The sequence below is a fragment of the Cervus elaphus genome, chromosome 4 (assembly GCF_910594005.1).
Source record: "Cervus elaphus chromosome 4, mCerEla1.1, whole genome shotgun sequence".
Taxonomy (NCBI): domain Eukaryota; kingdom Metazoa; phylum Chordata; class Mammalia; order Artiodactyla; family Cervidae; genus Cervus; species Cervus elaphus.
In genome coordinates, this window is record NC_057818.1 from 39465468 (window position 1) to 39481742 (window position 16275).

A 16275-nucleotide genomic window follows, 5' to 3' on the forward strand; every position below is an offset into this window, starting at 1 on the left:
CAATTCATGGTGTTCACATATTTGTAAACTGGAAGAAACATTGAACATCCTTTCATTATTTCAATAATTAAGACCCCTAGGAGTCATCACCCTTTTATATTGGTGTGTGTCTGCATGCTAAGTCACTTCAGTCATGTCTGGCTCTTTATGACCCTATGGACCATAGCCCACCAGGTTCCTCTATCCATGGGATTCTCCTGGCAAGAATACTGAAGTGTGTAGCCATTCCCTTCTCCAAGGGATTTCCCCGACCCAGGGATCAAACCCATGTCTCTTACGTCTCCTGCATTGGTAGATGGGTTCTTTACCACTAGTTTTTATTGTTAGGAGGTGGAAAGACTCATGGCTAAGTGTAGGTAAACCTGTTAAGTTTTGATTAACCCCCAAGGATAGCTTTAACTTTAAACTAAATAATATCTCTTTCTGTGAAAACCGAGAAATGTGTTTTAGATGAGAAAAATAGATTCTTGATATTCTTCCATCTAGGTCATGAAGGAAAAGTAACAGACAGTGTTGCTTTAAGGCCAGTAGTTCATCCATAAGCCCAAGCTGTGACCGGTTTCATGGGGAGTCAGCATCAGTAATCTGTGTTGATGGCATGTGTGTAACCTCACGAAGATACTGATAGATGGTGTAAGAAGTACTAACGTGTTTCCCATCCTGCCCCCACTCGACCTGTGTTTCATTGAATTCATTCACTTATACCTTTTTCCTTCCTCTCCCCACAAGTAAACAAAGACTCTCTGAGTTAATAAAGAGGAAAGAGAGGAGAATATGAACATAAGTTAGAGAATTTGACCCTGGTAAGATCACTATCATTGTCAAAAATGGGGAAAACAATAGAACCCCAGATAGATTTAGCAGTCCAGGGGCAGAAATATTGACGCATACCAGGAATGGGGGACAGGGAAGTGAGTGAACAAGATCTTAAAATCCTATCCCTTTCCTCTCAACTGACCTTTCTAGAGAATGGTGGAAATGATGGTGGTATAATGATGGTAGAACAGGTCCAAGGGAAGAGAGCCTGAGACCAATCTCACGTGTGTGTGTGTGTGTGTGTGTGTCTTTCTGCATTAGCAGCTTCCTCAGAGGATTAAAAAGGCCCAGAAGAGCTACAGTAAGAAGAAGATGCAGTCTCTGCAGCCTGATGACCAGCACACAGACATCTCGGCACACTCCAACTGCAAGAGACACCCTTGACCAGAGACCAGAGCAACCCAGGACACCAGAACTGAGGCACACTCTAGAGAGACCTGAATAGGTGGAAGGAATCATGAACTGCTTCATTTTTTAACTGAAAAATGATGGATATTCCTCATAAATAACTAAGATTCCATTTTCTGCCATTTGGTATAAATGGAATTTAACAAAGAGATTGAGTAATACAAAAATAGTTACTTTTTCTTTGCACACTTGAGTTCATACTGCTACCCTAGTCACTAATGTGATGACTAGATGTAGTATTAAGTGTTTCTTGAGAATCTGTAAAGTGCTCTGTGTGGGGGCTGAGGCCAACTTCAGAGGCACAAAACATCACTAGATCCCCTGACCAAGTTTTTGTTTTCTGTTTTTTGTGGTCACAATTGTCACCAAGAAAAAGCCTGCTAGAAAAGCAGATGGCAGAACTTTTGAATACAAAAAGAGTAGTTCCCTGGGGAGACACAACAGAATTGGAAATGCCAGTGGAGGAGATGAGGCGCAAGGATGTGAAGGTCTCAGCAGTGATGCAGGAGACAATAGCACAGAAGGTGTAGAATCAGAGTTTGAAGAGAGGGGACATTCAAGTCCTGTGCCCAGAGATCAGTATCCATGGGTCAGGTGGGGAGCCCCTCCCTCTGTGATGAATTCTCTCCTCTACAAAATATTTGTCCAGCCACACTGGACACATACTCCTCAGAAAGCATTGTGAAGGTTCCTGTGATCATTTTATGAAGCAGCTGAGGCTCCTCCAAAGCACTCTTCCTTACCCATCTGGCACACATTACTGTCAAATGCTTCCAAAACCCTTCCCTTTTTTTTTTTTCATCATAAACACTTCCAAATTGCCCACTTCTATTGTTAATGACTCACAGGATTCCCATGTTTCCTTCATGGAACACAGTTCAGCTCTCTATTTTTCCTCTAATTTATTTTACTTAGTAAATATATTTCCATGCAAATATGAGAGCCTATGCCTGCCACTTTTCCTTCCAAATGCTCTTGGCCCTTGCAATGGTAGCTGTGTAACTCCATAGTAGATGAAACAATCATGAATTAGACAATCATTTTTCCGTCTCTGGGACAAGATTTCATTTTATTTAAGAATCATCTCCTGACAATCCAGTAAGTTAGCTTCTGTTGTTAGTTGCTCAGTCGTCAGCTTCTAGAGGAATATTATTCTCAAGGATACGTTTACTCCACTACAACCTTTGTGTGATGCTTGGACTGAGTTCACGATTCCTATTAAAGAAGAATGTCCATCAAGGTAGAACCAAAATAGTAAACTTTAGAGCTAGGAAAGAAAGCCATCGTTCAGTACAACTCCTCAGTTTACAGAGAGAGAATGAAGGCTTGGAGAGATGAGTGCTTTTCCATAGGCTGTTCCTTGACTTAGGTGCTGAAGCAGGTTTAGCAGCTTCCTGGCATACAGACCTGTTCAGTGTTCTTTTAGGCCATGCTATTTTTAATCTTCTTGGCTGTCTAACACTGTAGAGTAAATGTTTGTATCCCTTCAAAACTCATGTGTTGAAATCCTAACCATCAAGGTGATAGTATTAGGAGGTGGGAGCCTTTGGGAGGTGATTACATCATGAAAATGGAGCTGTCATGAATGGGATTAGTGCCCTTATAAAAGAGACCCCAGGAGTCTCCCTTGTCCCTTCTGCCATGCGAATTTACAGCAAAAAAAAGAAACAGCCTTCTCTGAAGTGGGTCCTCACCTAATCTCCTAGCACCTTGATCATGAACTTCTCAACCTCCAGAACTGTAAGAAAAAAAGTTTTTCTGTTCTTTGTAAGATATGCAGTCTGTGATATTTTGTTACAGCAGCCCAATCAACTAAGATATCTTGCATTGAAGTGATTTGTAACATTCACCAATATTTCCTCTTGGGGGTAAAGGAAGAAAGTGGGCATAGCCATAGGACTTGTTTTGGCCAATGAAATGTGAGCAGAAGTGAAGTGTGTCACTTCCACTTTAAGAACCTGTGTGTGATTCACCTAATTCCCTTTCTGCTGCCATGGCAACAGGCAGCATACTAGATGATAGAGGTTCTACTAGCTGAGGACAATAAAGAGCAGAGCCCCAGCTGACTCATAAAGGACATGTAGCACAAGTGAAAAATAAACCTTCATGGTTTTAAATCACTGAGATTTGTGGATTATTTGTTACTGCAGCATCACCTAGCCCCTCCCTACTGGCTAAACCAGATTGACATCACCATTCCCACGATACATCTCTCTGCATGAAGCCGTAAGAGGGTAAACAATGCAGCACATCAGAATACAACCCCATAAAACATTCCAAATTCTCACCAGCATTCTTTCTTCCTCTTGGCTTTTATTAGGGGTGGGGTATGTGGTTCATTACAAAGAATGAGTATTTTGATAGCTTCTCATTCTTGGAACTATTCTGCAGGTAAGTGCCTGATGGAAACTTCCTCTAGTCCTGGAGTTTAAAACATAATGAATTAGATTATTTTAATAAGTGCAGTGCATTATGACCTCACATGCATCATCCTATGCTTACACACACATATGTGCAAATATCTGTGGTTTTCCTTGAGGCTTTTTATTTGGATAGTTCTCAGCACTTTCCAAGTTTCCTAACTTTACAACCGCCAATATAACAGTAACTTGACGCAGCAAAAAAAAATCACATCATCAGATATTTCCAAATTAATAAGTAGAAATTAATGGAAAGGAAGATCCCCATGGAGTAGTAAGAGAGCCTGTCTGACCTTGGGTAAGTCACTTAGCCTCTCTGGGCTTCAATTTCCTTCTCTGTAGAGACAGAAATAGTATCTACTTCCCAGGGTTATTATGAGAATGAAGTTGATGTGCACATCCCATCTGGTTCATAATTAGTACCTAATGTTAACTATATTTGAGCCATAGACTATTTAGAAACCTAGAAAGTAAAATCATTTCAGACCTTTTACTTTCCAAGAAGGATGAGTTCAGAAACTAGCCTACCTACCAACTGGTGATTTTTTGGAAAAGATGTAAAACCACGGTCCTGTTTTCCTAGCAAAGACTTTAACACACTTTTGAAAACATAAACAGATGGGTAGGCAAGTAAGTATTGCCAACAGTTCAGAAATTTTTCCAGACTCCCTGCTGAGAGCACATATCCAGGTGGGAAAATCTTTAAAGGGCCAGACTAATTTATGCTTTTTCCATCTTAAATTCTTGGACTTTTTCAGGTTTATAACAAAGCTCAGAAAATGCTAAATCTTAAAGGAGAATTGAGAGGTGCCAAGGAAATGAAAGATGAGGTAAGTCTTCTTACTCCTCTGTATAAAGGAATAGAGTTGCTTGAACCTTTGTTACAAGGGACATCTTTTCAAATTTCATGATTCAAAATTCCTATAATAAGCATCCTCAAATCTCAGACAGAGGTGGGCAGCAGAGCATACATAACATATAAGAGCCCAGACTTGAGCTAGGTGGGTCCGGGTCCATATCTAATAGCAGTGTGATATTTGGCATTTTACTTAACCTCTCTGAGCTTCCTTTGCCTTACCTAGAAGATATGAATAATGAGCACTTATTTCTAAGACTCACTGTGAGGATTAAGTAAGATACCACATGTAAAAAACCAGTGCTTAGGACTTAAGCACTTATTAAATATTATTGCCAACATTTTCTCTTTATCTGGACTGATATGGAAACAGAGTGTTCTGCTGAGTTTAATATTTCAGTCAAACTGTGTTTATGTTTTCCCTGACTTGTTCCAGAAAGGACTTAAGGGGGGATGTTTTTGTTAGTGTAAGGCTGTCCCACATGACATATGCTTTCTAACAGACCTCCTACCGAGAGGTAAGCAGTTTCCAAAAGAGGTGTTTCAACTCCTTTCCTGCTAGATTACTAGTGGGAGCCCTTCAGGATTCACTGAAAGTTCTGCAGGAAGAAAAAAGGGTCTAATGTAGCTTCTCCAGAAGGGCATTTCTTCATTCACCTGATATCTTTGGGGCACTTCACTGTGCCAGGCATTGCTCTAGGGCCTGGGGATGAAGCAGTGAACAAAATAGACAAAGATCCCTATTCTTGTGGAGCTTACTCTCTAGGGAAATAACTTCTCCAAGGATATGTTGGAGGAAATTATGTGCCAATGAGAACTGGCCTATATTCCATAGGTGGTGGATCTCTGACAGGTCATGTATATCCTAAGCCATATACTTATACAGAGTGCCAGTTTTTAAAGAATTTAAGACACAATAAAATATACTCAGTCTTCACTATATGAACATAATTGGCTCCAAAATTTTTACTCACAGGCTAAACCTTGGGTAAGTGCCCATTAATTCCCATCATAAGTAAATAAAAACTGTAATGTTTTTATAGATGAAAAAGTAAACTCAGGAATCAAGTTAGTAATATCAATAGCAATGTTTGGAATTACTGTAGATAACTTTAAACTCTTTTACTGTAGAAGTAATCTATAAAAATTCCTGTAAAAATGTTAACTTTTAAGATTTCATGCTTTTAAAAACATAACTCTGACTATAAACTGATATGTTTTGAACGGTAGTGAGGGCTAAAGGTGGTTTTCCATTGTTTATTGAAGACCTTTCTTTATAACAAAACTGATTTCCCAGATAATAACTTTATGATATTGTTGGTGGACTCCAGATTTCCTCTGGAAACTGCCACCGAAGCTTTATTGTTCAAGTTCCAAATCCTGGGAAATGCTGCCATCTTGAATCTTTGTGATGCTCCTGGGGCCTGAGTGTGCTACTGAATCACAAGCTTCAGTTTAACATCAGCTCCCCCGGAGAAGAAGCATAAGACTATCTGTCAATACCTTTTAAAAAACCTTTTATTTATTTCTTTTTTTTTTTTTTGGTTGTGCCTAGTCTTTGCTGTTGCACAGGCTTTTCTCTAGTTGCAGCAAGTGGAGTGGGGGGCTGCTCAGTAGTGCACAAGTTTTTCATTGTGGTGGCTTCTCTTATTTCGGAGCATGAGCGCTAGGGCACTCAGGCTTCAGTAGTTGCTGCATGTGGGCTCCGTAGTTGCGACACATGGGCTCAGTAGTTGAGGTGCACGGGCTTAAGTTGCCCCAGGGCATATGGAATCTTCCCGGATCAGGGGTCAAACTTGTGTCCCCTGCATTGGCAGGCAGATTCTTAACCACTGGACCACCAGGAAAGTCCTGTCAATACTTTTGAAGCCTAGAGCAAAATTTCTTCCCATCTTTTGAAATATGTGTTCAAGAAGGCATGCTCTTTGAAAAAAGACTCACTTAATCAATACAGAAAATTTGCTTCAGTAAGTAACCTGTTTTCTAATAACTATCTTGAGTATAGTAGCAACTGTAGCATCAGCACTCACCACTTTGCCTGTGGTTGGTAGCTGCTGCTGCTATCACAGGCCTTCAAACAAAGTGGCCAGGTTCCAACCCATTATAAGCAAAACTGGGTACAGGCAGACTTCATTTTATTGAGCTTCACTTGATTGCACTCTGTAGATATTATATTTTTTACAAATTGAAGATTTGTGGCAACCCTATGTCAAGCAAGTCTATCAACGCCACTTTTTTCAATAGCATTTGCTCACTTTGTGTCCCTGTGTCCCATTTTGGCATTTTGGGCAATAGTTCAAACTGCTCATTGTTGTATTTGTTATGGCGATCTGTGCTGAGTGACCTTTGTTACTTTTGCTAAAAGATTGCAATTCGCTAAAGGTTCAGATGATGGTTAGCATTTTTTAGCAATACATTATTTTTAAATTAAGGTATATACTTTTTAAAATACAATGTTTTTGCAAACTTAATAGACTACAGAATATTGTAAACATAACTTCTATATGCACTGAGAAACCAAAAAATTTGTGTGACTTGATTTACTGTGATATTTGCTTTATCTCTGTGGTCTGGAACCATGCCCACAATATCTTTGAGGTTTGCCTGTATCTAAGTACATGGTTTATGAATGTGAAACCCACCTAGCAGTGGAGGCTTGTGATTTCAGATTGTTCGTGACTTCATATCTAGAGCAGGATCAGATGACACCTGAGGGTCAACATTGGACTCTCAGTTCATCTGGTGCCCCAGTACTGGTTACAGAGCTCTAATTGATGAAATGTCAGATTAAATCAATTTTTACTGCATATTGATACTCAAAAGGCATCTGCCTGGAATTTAGCATTCATAAAGCACATAGGATTAGAAAGTGTACAGTGACCTCTGTTTATGATATTAGCAAGAAATTAAGTTTACTGGAACCTCAGAAACACTGGCCTTTATGGAGTTCTGAGGTAAGCACAGCCCCTTCTTACAACCACCTACAGTAAAAAATAATACATGGTTCATGGAAATCACCTTAGTGCTCTCCCAGCATTTCCACTCTTATTCTGGTGAATCAAAACCCTTGTATAATTTGGCCTTTAGGAGTGAATGGTTAGGTCCTGATTTCCAAAGCAAATTTCATTTGACGTTTAGCAAAATACCTTTGTTATTCAACTGGTCTAGGGCATCCTCAAAGAAAGGACTATTTATTCCAAACTTCTTGTTTTATGAACAAAGAAATTGCCTCAGAGACTCTGAGTCAGTGCTAATGTCCAAATTAGATGAGATCGTGTACATTAAAGATCCAATTCTGAAGCCCTGGTGATGCAACAGAATTGGGCTAGCCGGCCTTCCTCTCAGAGGACATCTAAAACTAGAAGGAGAGGGGTTTTTTTAATTGGCCTGAGAGGGTATTGAGCTTTTAACATGGAGAAGCTCAAGTAGTATATCACTGGTACTTTGTTAGTGAGTCCTCGGTGTGCCCGGCTTCATACACAACAATCTGGTGACACGGTCCTCACCTTAGGATGCATATATTCAGCATCCAGGCGAGAGTATAGGGCACGTGGCACTTTCACAGAGCATGTATTGTATTGTCACCTAATCTGCTCATAGATGCCAAAGAGAGAGTCCTGTAGCAATAGGAAACCCCTAGGCTCTCCCCTAACTCCCCAGTGAGTCTCCACACTCTATTCCCAGTAAGGCAGTCATGAGAAAAGGGCTTTTAAAAGCCCTAGAATCAAACTGCTGCTCCTTGTCAGATCAAGGATTTTGTTTTCTAGTTAGAGAACAGTGTCTGTACACCATTTTTTTTTTTAAGCTGCTCTACACATATTCTCTTAACAGAGTCCCTGGTAATTGTCTTAATGGTAATTACATGCTTGGGGCAGTTGACATCCACTGTTATTTTTCTGAAAGTGGGGAACAAGGGACAGGAGCTGGAGAGGAAGAAGGAGAGTTTTGAGATAATGAAATCCTTTTAATGACAGAGCCACGCCGTTAACCTAATTAAACTGTAAAGTGGTAAAAAAAAAAAAAAAATGTCCAGGTACTAAATGGAAATGATGGAATAAATCAGCTGAGACAGCAGCACTTCTGGGAAACCTTCTGAATTCCGAATACTCTGACATTGAGGTGTCCGATTCTTGTGGTTATTTCTGCCCCCTCCCACCCCACCCCCAGCCTTGTACAGAGGTCTCTTAAACTGACCTGTCCAGCAAGGCTTGATTTATGATGTCTATATCAGGTCTCCAGCTCCCCCTGGGAATATGCCTTATAAAGCTCATACATTTAAGAAGTCAGCACAATCAGTGGGACGTGGTGGTGGAGCCCTGGCTACAGGGTCAGGAGAGCTGAACTTTCCTCTGCTAACCACCTATGGGACATTGGACACTATCACTTGGACCACTTTGCCATTTCTGGGCATTCATGCCTTCTGTGTGCTTTTGCACCTACAACTCTCTTAGAAGAATTGCCCTTGGGCATTTGGGGTCACTTTACTCACAAGAGCAGAAAGCTGGAAGTCCTTGGGAGCTTACACCCCATGAGGCACCCCTTAACCATTGACTGGCCGATGCTGAGGCTGACGGCCCAGCTTTCATTGCATCTAATCAGGACAGACTCTAAGGTGTAACTTGGACCCTGGAGTTCCCTGTGGAATTAGGCTGAAGCCATCCCCACAAAACTTTGTCTGAAACTGTGCCCTTCCTTAGTTTCTTCTTCCCTGTCCTGCTTCCCCCACCTACTTGCTGATTTCTATTGGGACTGTTTTCTTTAACAGATGCCATGAATCCTCACCTAAGAGCTTGCTCCAGGCAATTTACACAAGCAGGCACCCACTATAAAAGCACCAGCCTCAGTTCCAACGTCTAAAACTCGGAGGTGGTCGTGCCTGTCCTCAAGGGTATCACAAAAAGTTTCCACAGTGGTAGGACTGAAGCACTGGACAGGTTCACAGAGGGCTGCTTGCTAATTTCTTCTCACACCGTTGTCACCCACAACACTGGCAATGGAAGGCGGCATCCTATATGACAGAGTCCCCACCCCCTTCCCACGGCTGTACGCCCCAACCCCACCCAAGCTACTATGCCCCACATTCTCTATTTTGATCTTGATCACTAATTTCCATCTGACCTAGCAGTAATTAACAAATCTTCTTCACTTATAATCAAAGACAGGGATCTTATGCAATCAGTCCAGGGATTTTACTTTCACTCCCATTGGTGTATGTCTCCAAAGAAAATCACAAGCTTTACACACATAAAAAGTGTAAAGTGTGAGTCGCTCAGTCGTGTCCAACTCTTTGCAACTCCATGACTGTAGCCTGCCAGGCTCCTTTGTCCATGGAATTGTCCAGGCAAGAATACTGGAGTGGGTTGCCATTTCCTTCTCCAGGAGATCTTCCTGACCCAGGGATCAAACCCCGGTCTCCTGCATTGCAGGCAGATTCTTTACTATCTGAGCCACCAGGGAAACCCAGATTTGTAGGTGCTGCTGCTGCTGCTAAGTCGCTTCAGTCGTGTCCGACTCTGTGCAACCCCATAGACAGCAGCCCACCAGGCTCCGCCGTCCCTGGAATTCTCCAGGCAAGAACACTGGAGTGGGTTGCCATTTCCTTCTCCAGGAGATCTTCCTGACCCAGGGATTGAACCCCGGTCTCCTGCATTACAGGCAGAGTCTTTACTATCTGAGTCACCAGGGAAACACAGGTTTGTAGGTGAGGGAAGTCTTTAGTTTAGTGAGTAGAAGGGAAAGTGAAGAGACTTTTCAGAAGCCGCATCAACTCCAGCACTGATTCACTAGAGTCTTGACAAGTCCATTTGACATCCCACTAGTTCATCTCATCAGTGGCAGAGCCATTAATATTATAGACAGCTCACCAGGTGCCTGGAGTTGTTCTAGGCACTGACTTTCTCTTGAAAGCAAGGGAAGCATCTATGATGCACCCACAGCAGTGGGTGAAGATTAATTAATGTAAATAAGTAATTGAATAATGCAGAGCACTCAGACACCTCGCAAATGGATACTGTGTAAATGTTACACAAGATGAGTAATAACAGCAAAGGGTTGATGGACAAATTTCCGGCAAATTTAAAGTCTCTGTCAACCAGTGAACGAAAGTAAGCATTTTCTTGATAGTTCATAATTGATGCTTTTGTTTTTCTGACTGCCGAGGTGGGGGAGAGAGACAGAGACGTAAGCAGTCTGAACAGCAAGCTCTTGAGCCTGCAAGCTGACATCAAGAATCTACACAATGTCTGCAAGAGACAGGGGAAGACCTTGCAGGAGAATCAGCTCTGTGTGGAAGAGGCCATGATGAACAGCAGCCACGTAAGGGATTCACCGTCCACTTCCCACCTCTGCTCCCTCTGTTTCCACTTCTGCCTCCTTGGGTAGGAGAAATAATAGAAAGTTCTCCCACTGGTCATTCAAGAGCGCTTACTGAGCAAACAGTGAGAGAGAACTACACACATACACACACACACACACAAATGCCATCCCTGCCCTGAGGACTTTTCAGTGTAGCTATCTTATCTCCAAGGTTATTTACATCTGAGCTTTGCTTTACCTGGTCTTTCACACTGAATTAGCAGCACCTGAGATCCATTGCCCTTTAAAAAAAAAAAAAGCCAGATCATAGTTATGTAGTTATGTAAAGAGAATCAGTTCTAATGAGGTGGATGAAACTGGAGCCCATTATACAGAGTGAAGTAAGCCAGAAAGATATAAACACCAATACAGTATACTAATGCATATATATGGAATTTAGAAAGATGGTAACGATAACCCTCCATGCAAGACAGAAAAAGAGACACAGATGTATAGAACAGACTTTTGGACTCTATGGGAGAAGGCGAGGGTGGGATGATCTGAGAGAACAGCATCGAAACATGTATATTATCAAGTGTGAAACAGATCGCCAGTCCAGGTTGGATGCATGAGACAAGTGCTCGGGGCTGGTGCACTGGGATGACCCAGAGGGATGGGATGGGGAGGGAGGTGGGAGGGGGGTTCAGGATGGGGAACATATGTAAATCCATGGCTGATTCATGTCAATGTATGGCAAAAACCACTACAATATTGTAAAGTAATTAGCCTCCAACTAATAAAAATAATTGGGGGGGAAAAAAAGAGAGAACAGCATCTCTTAATGGATTTTACTTTATTTATTTTTTGGCCGAGTCTTGTGGCATGTGGAATCTTCGTTTCCCAACCAGAGATTGAACCTGTACTCCCTGCCTGGGGAGTGCAGAGTCTTAACCGTTGGACTGCCAGGGAAGTCTCTTGGTGGATTTTGGACAAACTTCTACATCACCCATGAAAATAGCAGCCATTCCACCTGCTCTGAAGTGTCACTTCCTGTCAGTGCAGCAGGAGCTCTTTATTGCCACATCTGCAGCTCTCTGCCTACAAGCTTTACTTCTGGATACAGGAGCCCAGTCATAGGACAAGCTGAAGTTCAGAAAAATTGATGCCCCTAGAAGCAGCCCTAAACCAGTGACTGATGGGGAGAGGGCTGATTAGCAACCCATTTCCCTTACCCTATCTCACTGGAAATAACTCCAGGCACGTTCCTTGCTCTCTCCTGGAGTTCCTCAACAGGGCCCAGTACCAGGTGCCCACAGTGGCAACTCGGTTGGCCTCCTTTCACAGCCTCATTCCCTGCCTTGTTCATTTTCCTACTCCCGTACCTGAGTTCCCTAAAATCACCTTCCACACAAGCTACTTACTCGATGCCTGGTTCCTTGTCATAGGACTTGCTTCCAGAGGTACCCAAGCCACGATACTCAGTAACACTTGTCCTGAACATGTGTGAGTAGGAGGATCTCCTGACATGATCATCTTTCTTGAGACTCTGATTTTGAACTAACCTCCTAGGCAACTCATCAGCTGAGGCAACTTCCCTTCATCCTGAGGTTTTCTCTTTTTGGAAACTCCAGCTCTACGCTCTTTAAACCAGTCTCTAAATTTATGCCCACAAGCTGGGGAGCCAGCTGGGAGATGTTTTCCCAGAGTTTTCTAAACACTTTGGGTCTCCAAGAACTCCTAACTTGAAGTCATCATTTCTACTTAGGGACTTGAGTTTTTGGTGAACCAGGCAGGTACAAGTTGCACAGATCTGTTGCCAGACCTCCAAGTTAGCCTCCTAGGTGCAGTCAAGGATCTGGTCTCTCCTAGAGTTAGAATTAGAGTTAATTAGAACTCTGTTAAGAGTTCTCCCAGGACCCTTACCACCTCCCTATAGAAACCACAAAGTGTTCCTCTGTGATACCCTAAAAATGTTAAAAGCAAAGCAATTTTTTTTTTCAATTCTACCTTTTCTTACTGAGCACTACTGTCCTTTGGAGAAGGGCATGGCAACCTACTCCAGTATTCTTGCCTGGAAAATCCCATGGACAGAGGAGCCTGGTGGGCTATAGTCCATAGGGTTGCACAGAGTTGGACATGACTGAAGCAACTTAGCGCGCAGTATTGGCCTCTCTGCAGTAAGTCACAAATATAGAAAAATTCATTGTTTCCCTAAATGGATCCCAGGAAGGATATTACCGTAATTTTTTTTCTAAATATTAGCGTTTTAGGATATTTTCACCATTACTGTTGCAAGTTTATTCCCCCAGTCAGGGAAAGTCATGTGGCTTATAAATGTACCTGGCAACTTGGAGGGAGAAAAGTAGTAAGTCACATTTTATTATTCTAATTGCCCCAAAGAAGGTCTAACAGCTTGAAACAAGCTTTAAAACAGGCTCTTTTTTTTTCCCCCAGTACGTAGCGCTGAATTTACATTGCAGACTATGCATACAAATACACAATTAGATGTAGACTTACACTCATCCACTCAGAAAATCCCTGCAAGATCTGCCTTCCACAAGGAAACATAATATGGAAACAAAGGAGGAACCCAAGGCTGTCTGAAATTTTGACTAATAGCTGACAAGGAGCTGGAGAAATAAGCAAAAGGTTCAGAACACAGTTATGCAAAAAAAAAAATTAAAATATGACATCAGATGTTGTGTGTGCAAAAAAGGGACAGGCAAGGTGACCTTGTAAATCAAGAATATGTTGTGCTCCAAGTCCTAGGAACAGAGAGAGCTGGGCCTGAGGTAAGCAAGTCAGATGCCTAGGGTGCAAAATATCGGGGGCTCTCATTATTTTTTTTAAACTTTTATTTATTTATTTTTGGCTGCACTGGGTCTTCTTTGCTGCCCATGGGCTTCCTCTAGTTGCGGCAAGTGAGGGCTACTATTCTTGAGATGCACAGTCTTCTCATTGTATGTCTTCTGTTGTTTCAGAGTCTCAGCTCTAGGGCTCATGGGCTCAGTAGTTGTAGCACATGGGGCTCAGTTGCCCTGAGGCATATGGAATCCTCCCAGACCAGGGATCAAACCTGTGTACCCTGCATTGACAGGTGGATTCTTAACCACTGGATCACCGGGGAAGTACAAGGGCACTCATTCTTTAGGTGCCAACCCTGTACTTGTTCAGTCTTAAGATTGAATGCCTCCTTAAGATGTGCCCATCACTTACCTCACCCTAGTCCCAACCCTGGGATGAACCTCTCTAGTGATATAAGACTAAATTAGGCTTACAAGGGAAATATCTCACTTCCCACCTCAAAGACATGGAAAGGAGTTCTGACAATGACTGGGAAAAGATGGGGCTTTTTCTCTTAAATGAAGATAAATCATCAAGGACTCAGTTTTCAGAGCAGTGCCAACCTGAGACAGAAACTAGAAAAGAGAATAAAATGGTTAAAAAGTATTTTGAAAAGCTGGCTTTAGGCAAAGCAGCAGGGCCTGATGATATACTTCGAACAGTACTTAAGGAATTGGCAGGTGTTATTACATAGCTGCTAGCGATTATTTTTGAGAACTCAAGAGAATAAAGAAAGTCCCTGAAGACTGAAAAAGGGTAAATGAAGTGCTCATCTTTTTAAAAAGGGAAAAAGGACAATCTCGGTAATTATAGACCTGTCAGCTTAACTTCAATATCGGGGAAAATATAGAACTTAACATCAATCAATTAGCATCAACTTGAAAACCACCAAGTATTGGGTGGAAACCAACATGATTTTTCAAAAGGTGAAATCATGCCAGGCCAATTAATTTCCTTCTGTGATCAAGTGGCCACATAAGCAAGGAGGGAGCAATAGCTATAATCTCTTTGACCACAAGGAGGGCTGAAAAATAGTCTAAATATGAGAACAGGTTCCTACAGGTGGCCAAGTCCTCTATCTTTTAAGACAGCTGAATCCTGGACAGAAATCAATCTGAGAAACATTGGCAGACCAGATGGCCTCCGGTATTATGTCCAACTCTGAATGGTCATTTTAAGAACTAGTCTTACTTCCATAAGATTATTTCCAACTTGCTCATTTTCTCCAGATTTCGGTTTAAAGGTCAAAGCAGAATCTAATAAAATATCTGCCTTCACTATAAAGAAATTTTTAAAAAAAAAGAAGACAGAGAAGCAGCAGGAAATGCATTGATGCCTTTGTGACACGGTTTCTTGGTACAAATATAAGTGAAATTCAGGCTTAATCTATAGCATGTCATTTTCTATTCATTTAGAATTAAGAAAAATAACCTTTTGAATACCTAAGGATAAATGAGTAGAAATTTAATAGGTCTCAAATAAGTCTAGGCATTTCTCCAAGTCTTTGAAATTTGATTCCTTTAAACCCATAGGTATCTACAGTGTGCAAATGTTTAAAATCTTCATCCAAGAAAACTCTAGTTTCTCTGCAGGTATGAGCAGTTCTTGGATCTTTATTGCCAGACAAATTAGGTCAGGTGCTACCTTTGCCCTATACTGAAAAACTTTAGTGAACTCTCATCATCTGGTCCATCTATCATATTACCTAAAACCAAAATTAAACCCAGAAGGTTGAACACGACCTCTGATGAAAGGATATTATTAACAATTTGCCAGTGTCACTGCCAGGTTGCTAAGCTTTACACTAGGAAGAGTCTCTCTTTACCCACAGGAGGCTTTAAAGTCAAAGAACAATTATGAACACACCAAAGTATAGGTCATGTGCTCGGAGGGGAAGCCCTAAGGAAAGAGTTTGGCTTGTTTTAAAAAGAAGAGCATTTCTTTTATTCTTTTGGGTAATGAAGAGAAAACGGGGATGTGGAAATAAGGGGAGGCAGAGAAAGAACATACAATGAGGAGACTGGTCAGTTTTCAACTGGGGCACACACATCTGGCAGTAGAGTGGCAGGTCCAAATCAACAATTGCACATAAGTTCTAGGAGGACCAGGACTCCGCTTTCTTAGTTTTTAGAGATCAAGCCACCTTCAACAAAGCTAAGAGAAACAGGACTGGAGCAAAATAGATTATAAGTAGGTGCTTTACTGAAATAAGCCCTTCTGCAATAACCATACCCCAGATGTTCACACCTTTGCTTTAGTTCTACCCACATTAAGTATTTATCCATGACCATGTCTTTCTCCAAGTATCTCCCCACCCCACAGTTTCACCTATATAGACTGAGGACTTGGGCTCTTGAGAACCTCCCCCATGCATGTTTGTGTTCATGTGAGCATGAGCACACACACACACACATCACTCCCAAGCCCCTTCCCTCTGAACCTCATTCACAGATGAGTTGTAAGAATAGCACCATTCTTATCTTGAAAAGAATGAAAACACTTAATTTAAAACATTTATTGTAAATGTTGGCAATTGTAGCAGAGTAAATAAAAAATTCAACTTTGTTTGGCCTAGAAAAGAAGTCTCATCCACTTCCCTCTGGCCACATACACCAAATGTTCAGGTCAAGGGTTCAG

General features: G+C 41.7%; 1 protein-coding gene across 1 annotated transcript in view; it reads left to right on the forward strand.

Annotated features, from left to right (window-relative positions):
• Positions 1-1676: 1676 nt before the first annotated feature.
• PMFBP1 (polyamine modulated factor 1 binding protein 1) overlaps positions 1677-16275 on the forward strand; it is a 56881-nt gene continuing 42282 nt past the window's right edge. Inside the window, exons 1-3 of the mRNA XM_043900577.1 lie at positions 1677-1748; positions 4403-4474; positions 10654-10815. Of these exons, the coding sequence (XP_043756512.1) occupies positions 1677-1748; positions 4403-4474; positions 10654-10815 (306 nt within the window). The remainder of the gene's footprint in view (positions 1749-4402; positions 4475-10653; positions 10816-16275) is intronic.